Raw genomic sequence first — 6,611 nt, 5'->3', positions numbered from 1 at the left:
TGTACATTGGTACTTGTGTACCTTGGATGACCATTGAAACAAAGTTTTCTAAATTTTGTATCATTTGTAGCTTAGATGAGCATCTCTATGTACAACTAAGCAAGTGAGCTTTGTGGCTCGTATTTATGATGAGTAAGATTAAGTAATCTCTTGTACTTAACACTCGTATCACTCTTTTTGACGAGAAGGACTAAAAAATCCTAAGAGAAAGGCATAAATAACCATCTCACCACTATTGCCCGCCAATCATGAAATGACATTTGTATGCTTCGGCATGGCAAAAGTGGAATGTCAAATGTTTAACATCATTGGATATTTCTTTTCTATCTCTTATAGGCTCATGCATGGTTTGCTCAAAAGAAAAATATGCAAAGAAAAATAAAATGCAAAAAGAATCAAAATGCTTTATATATGATTGCAAGCATGTATTCTAGGAGATGTAGGAGTTATAGGATGTACCTAGAAGGTGATAGTCCCCATCAAACAATTATGATTGTGTGTGAGTTAAAGTGATTTTCTCATATCTCAAATAGTCATAACATGTAGACACTTATGCAATCTTGCGATGTTTTTCACACGCAATACATGTGTTAATGTATGCTCACTAAATTGTCTCAACTTGTTTTTGAAATAGAAAATTGGTTAGACTTGTTTAGTGTGTGTGTGTGTTTTGGATCTATGTGCTTGACATTTTTTCTTGTTGAGAGATGATTTTGAGAGTTTAAAATGTTGTTTGGATCTTTGGTTGTATAGCATGCTTAATTGCATTCATGTCTGTGTTTTTCCTTTCTTGAAAAATTGTTTTTAAGTAATCTCGACAGTTGCTGGACACCTCTCGAAAGCTAGATTATCTATTAAGCCCTTTCAGCTTCTTTTTATCGCATTCTCGATAGCTTGTCAACAGCTACTTGATCCATCGATAAACTTTCTGGATGCTAGATAGAAGTTCGATAGCTTCTTGATCCATCGAGATCCTTTTAATGTGGACACTTTCGACAGATCCTTGACAGCAATTTCACGCGTTTTAAATCTCGACACCTCTCGATCTGTCGAGCTTTATGATTTTCTATATATACCGTTTAACGCGATTTTCTCTCATTCTCCCCAATCTCTCTCGATAGATCCTGTCTCTTCACCTTCCAAAACCTTTCTCTTTCACTCTAAACTTCTTTCCCAAGTGATTTTTGGCCTAGATCTTGTTCTTCTTCACTGGTAAAGGTCCTTAATCCTTCATTCTTCATGCATTTCATGCATTAGACCTAGGTTTTTGGGCTTTTGAATTTTTTTTGGGGTTTTTCGAAATGATGAAGTTTTGGTGAAATTTTTGAGATAGGTTTTCTGTAAATGATCCTAAATGTTCATGCATTGCATCACATTTGCATTTTAACTATATGTTCATGCATTTTAGATGTGTGATTACTATGTTAAATTGTTGTGTGCTAGTAGGTTTGGATTGGGCTAAACCCATGATATTTTTAAGTTTGCAAGTCACATGTTCATGCACTTTCATGCATATGTACCTTCAATTCTTTATATTCTTTTATATTGATTTGTTTGGTGCTTTTTTATGTGTCTCTCTCTCTCTCTTTCTTGCATTAGTCTGCTCTATGGCACCCAAACGCAAATCCACTCCATCTCAGAACCCTCTTCGTTTTGAGGCATCCACTTCTTCTGACTCCACTCCTTCTCACGTACGGTTCTGTGATGATAAAGCCCGGAAGGACTTTTCGGAGAACTTTTCTCGACGAGGCATTCATTCGGAACGCCAAGTCATCCTATTAGATTTTTTCGATACTGACCTTCCCACTGTCATCTATAGTCAAGGTTGGAAGTCATTGTGTAGCATCCCGGTCACCTATCCTTTTGTGATCATACAGGAGTTTTACTCCAACATGCACAGATTAGACACTTCTATACCTCATTTTGTCACTCGTGTTCAAGGTACGCGTATTGTAGTTACTCCGGATATTGTATCCAATGTACTACATGTTCCTAGGATAGCACATCTTGACTACCCTAGCTGCGATCGTCTGAGGACTGTGTCCAAAGACGAACTCTCGTCTCTATTTTGTAAGACACCCTCATCTTGGGGTGACCGTCAAAACACCCCTTGTTCGGGTTTTGAAAAAGGTTCGAGATTCCTTAACATGGTGGTGACATTCATTCTTCATCCTTTGTCTCATTATAACTCTATTATAGAGCCTCGTGATCGATTTTTGTTATCCCTCTTAGAGGACATTTCTATTGACTTCCCTTCTCATTTTATTCTATCCTTTATAGATGTCTATAGGGATACGGTGACTCATGATAAGCTTATTTTTCCTTCCGCTATCACGAGGCTTTTTCGCCATTTTTCTGTATCCTTTCCTGAGTCACCTCATTTTTCGGTTATGAGTGCCATAGACATTGCTACCGTTAGACGGAGCGAGGCACAACTTAGATCGAGGCGGCCCCGGATCGAGACGGTGACTCCTCCAGCTTCTACTGCTCCATCCACCTCCGCTCCTTCATCTTCTATGGGTGGAGTGACTCTTTAGGCCATCATGGCACAACTTGTGCGTATGGATGCTTGCCTTGGCATACTCAATGATGAGTTATGTTAGGTGAACACTCATGTTGGTCGTATTGCATGATGACAGGTTGCTATGGGTGGTTTCACTGCTTATACCTCTCCATCTCCACTGGCTTCAGAGGATGAATGTGATGATGGCTCCAGCAGTGATGATGCTGATGAGGATGATGATGTTAGCTCGCCCAGCGATGACGAGATGTCTACTTGATGTACTTACCCTTCGTCGCTCGTGACAAAAAGGGGCAGTAGTTTTGATATGAGAGTAGTCATATACATAGGGGGAGAGTTAGCATAGGAGATTTTTGTGATAGGGGGAGTGTCTATGAAGGATGTAGTGAGGTTTTTATGTATTTTCTTTTCTTTCTTTTACATTTACCTTATGTATATTGGTCTTTGACCATTTGACATACATTGTACTTACATTTGGTTTATATCTACTAATGTATGTTATTCACCTATCTTTACATGTGTTGTTTCTTTTCTCTCTTTATGCACATGATTCTTTTATATTGTATGCAATCTATTATTTCTGTTTCACACTAAGATATCGTGATGAGTTTTGTTTAAAGTGTTTCAGAAATACAAGTTGTCAAAGTCTTCTTGCCATAAACTCTCTTCTTGCAAAGTTTTTCAAGAGTTTGTGTTAGGATAGATTTTATTGTATTCAACAAATGAGTATAAGTTGAGTGATTTATGAATTCTCTCATATGTTTATTTGTTTGTTGTGGTTTTGTCACGGATTGCCAAAGGGGGAGATTGTTAGGATATATGTGATTTAATATTAGGAACATATGTCAATATAGAATTGGCTAATCCTTTGACAAAACGTACTTTACTTGTTATTAGGTAAATCTAGGATGTGTTTTTAATGCTTCAAGGAATAAGATTTCAAGATTAAGTGTTAAAGCAATGCAAGTCTGTCCAAGAAACAAGTGAAGAAGTGCTGGATTTTAAAACTTGACAACTAGTATTTATCGAGATTTAAAAAGTTGCTGAAGCCCGATGCTCGACAGCTAGCTTGACAGATAAGCTATCTATTGAGGTTTATGAAATTCAGTTTTTCAGAGCTGATTTCAATCCAATCCATGAATACATGTTTGGGCTTTCTTTTCTCACAACCCTAAATATATATAAGGATTGTTTTAAGGGTCATCAAAGGTGGTGCAAATGTGAAGCAAAGTTGTGTTCATGCAAATTGTGACCGGAGACAGAATTTACCCTAGTTCATCTTTCTTTTGAAGAAGCTACTATGTTTGTACACCGTAGGGTGTTGTAACTAAGGAGTTTTGTGATCTTTATCGTGTGATGAACTGAAGAACTTTGCAGCCAACATCTTTCTCAAGTTGGTGAGTAAGCCGTGTACTAAGATTTGCGCATCGAATTGATTAGTCACGTACTGGGAGCCGTGCATTACAATGAGAGATTGTCACTATAGAATAAGTCCAATTGGGTATTAGGATAAGGGTTTAACTATAGGTTGGTATAAGGTACTGAGATTTCTTTACTTGTAACCGCTTGTTGTGATAATAGTGAATTCTCGGGAGTGGTGACCTTAAAATCACTCGGTGGGGTTTTTGCTGTGTAGGTTTTCCCCATTCATAAACAAATCACCATGTCAATTTAATTTCCACAGTATTTAGTTATTTGGTGATTTGTTTGTGCTACAACGCTTATTGCATGCAAATTGAATTAATTATTAACTTGGCTAATTAATTGATTAATTCATCATAAGGGGTCAATACTTTCTTAGCCTATGAGGATTCATTTTGGGTTGCAATTAAAGTCCATTTTCAAGAAGAAGTTGGATTCATTTTGGGTTGCAAGCAAGCATGAAGAGAAGCAAAACCTTTTTCACTTCAAGCTAAAAAAAGTTAATTCAAATATAGATAGAGTTGTTTTCTTTTGAAAAACAATTCTATCTCCACCAAGCTAAATAAAGGGAATTAAACGATAATTTTCCAACTCATTTTAAGGTTGTTATCAAATATTGGTAAATGAGATAGTTTTTTAAAAATAATGCTTTTTGATAAATGATTCATTTTCTAGAAATTTTAATGTTGTTTATTTCGATGGCTTTTCATGTTATCTTTTGTCTAGTAGTATCTAGAAATAATGGGTCAAACGAAAATTATTTTTTAACTTCCCTTATTTAACTTAGCATGAAATAGAGTTGTTTTCCATGTTAACATACGCTCTGTTTGTTTCAGCAATGATGTTTTCTAGAAAACAAGTCATTTTCTATAAAACTATTTCAGTTTCCAATGCTTGGTAGAAACTTTAAATGAATTGAAAAACATCCTCTTAACTTCCCTTATTTAGCTTGCTGTGAGATATAGTTGTTTTCTAAAAATATTTAATGGAAAACAATCTCTAACAATAAGTCATACTTTTTATGTTGATCAAAGATAGTTTTCCTTTAACTCATCTATTTTTATGCTATCAAACACTGGAAAACACAGAAATCTATCTGTACACATGGTTTTCTATCGTGTCAACCTAATATATTATAAATAGAAAACCAAAAGATACATGAACTAACAATATCAAACGAATTTTTCTCTTTCCTTTTATGTTTCCACACGTCTTTGACTCATTAAATTCTTTAAAAGCCACTTCTCGATTGAATTGTTTTCCATACCAACAATATCATTCTTGACAAAGAACTAAGAAAAGAAAAAGAAAATGGCATCTCCAATTAGTTGCTTATCAATCTTGGTTATCCCTCTACTAGTCACCTCTCTTTTCTACCATGTTTCTAATGCAGATCGAGCCCTTATTGTAAGCATTTGCAAAGAGATGAGGGACAAAGCGTTTTGCTTGTCAGAATTATTTTCAGACCCACAGAGTAGTACAGCTGGTCTATATATGCTGGGAATTATTACTGTTGATTTGAACTTGAAAGTATTCGAAGAAGCTGATAGTCAAATCCCAAATATTCTTGCATCACTCACAGACTCACTGGATAAATCTCGACTTTCAAATTGCCAAACCAATTTAGCTAATGCACATGAGCAAATGAAAGCTGCAAGAAACGCTGCAGGAGAACAATCTTATAGTGAAGAGAAAAGTTTAATTATGGATTCATTTGTGAAAGTTGCAAACTGCAGTAATGAATATGCGAAACCCCCAAAACGTGAATCACCAATATCAAAGCTCACTTACAATATAGTGGAGCTATTTAATATTGCTAATCAAATAATTGCAATGATAGGTTGATCTTAAGATATTGTCAACATAATCTCATGTGATCTATAATAAAAATAGGTTTGCTAATGTTCTTGTAACTCAATTGCTACCTCTTGGGGGTACTATATAAAAAATATAATCAATAAATGCATACTTGTATTAATATTTATTTGTAATCATCTCTCTTTCCCTCAATAAATATGGTATTATTGCATTATATTCAATACATCTTTGTGTTAACATTATTTCAACCGTGGGTCACTTTCAGGTCAGTTTTGGCCTTGAAAACAGCAGATTCTGAAGTTTTGATAAACTATAAGGTTTTATATCATTAAGTTTTTTTCCATGGCCACAAGAATCAAATCAATCCAATATCAAAGTAAAAAGATATGGCCAAAATACCAAAACTAGTCAGAATATTTCCATACCAGGATTTTTTCTATCTTTGGCTCAAATGAATTTCTCTCTTTCCTTTTATGTTTCGACAAATCTTTGACTCATTAAATTCTTTAAAAGAAACTTCTCAATTGATCTTCACCCTTGGGTCATTAAGGGCCAAAAATGCGAGAAAGTGCCAAATCTCCCCTTGGGTTCTTCAGAATTTATTATTTCTAGAGAGTTTCAAGCCCAAAATTCACGATGTATAGCAAACAAAGGCTAATGGTGCTTTAACAAGGGAGAAATCAAAATGCCAATAACAAAAATGCTGAAAAATGACTAGAAACACAATAGGTTCAAAACTTCAACCTGGAGTTAGTGAGAAAATGAAATTGAGAGAGGTTGTGAGGAAGAGAGGGAATGTTCCCATGTACCCATATTTCCAACCCCAAACTTCGAAATTGTGAGAATGTTA

The 6,611-nt window shown here is 35.4% G+C and overlaps 1 protein-coding gene across 1 annotated transcript; it reads left to right on the top strand.

Annotated features, from left to right (window-relative positions):
• Positions 1–5,254: 5,254 nt before the first annotated feature.
• On the top strand, positions 5,255–5,788 carry LOC115990653 (pectinesterase inhibitor 5-like). The gene has a single exon (XM_031114464.1). It carries the CDS (start codon positions 5,255–5,257, stop codon positions 5,786–5,788), a length of 534 nt encoding a protein of 177 aa, XP_030970324.1.
• Positions 5,789–6,611: the final 823 nt, after the last annotated feature.

This window comes from Quercus lobata, chromosome 5 (assembly GCF_001633185.2).
Source record: "Quercus lobata isolate SW786 chromosome 5, ValleyOak3.0 Primary Assembly, whole genome shotgun sequence".
NCBI classification, from domain to species: Eukaryota; Viridiplantae; Streptophyta; class Magnoliopsida; order Fagales; family Fagaceae; genus Quercus; species Quercus lobata.
This window is presented reverse-complemented; position numbering and strand designations above follow the sequence as displayed.

What these genes read in the sequence shown, in the direction of transcription:
- LOC115990653 (XM_031114464.1), top strand. Translation starts at nt 5,255, where the DNA reads ATGGCATCTCCAATTAGTTGCTTATCAATCTTGGTTATCCCTCTACTA.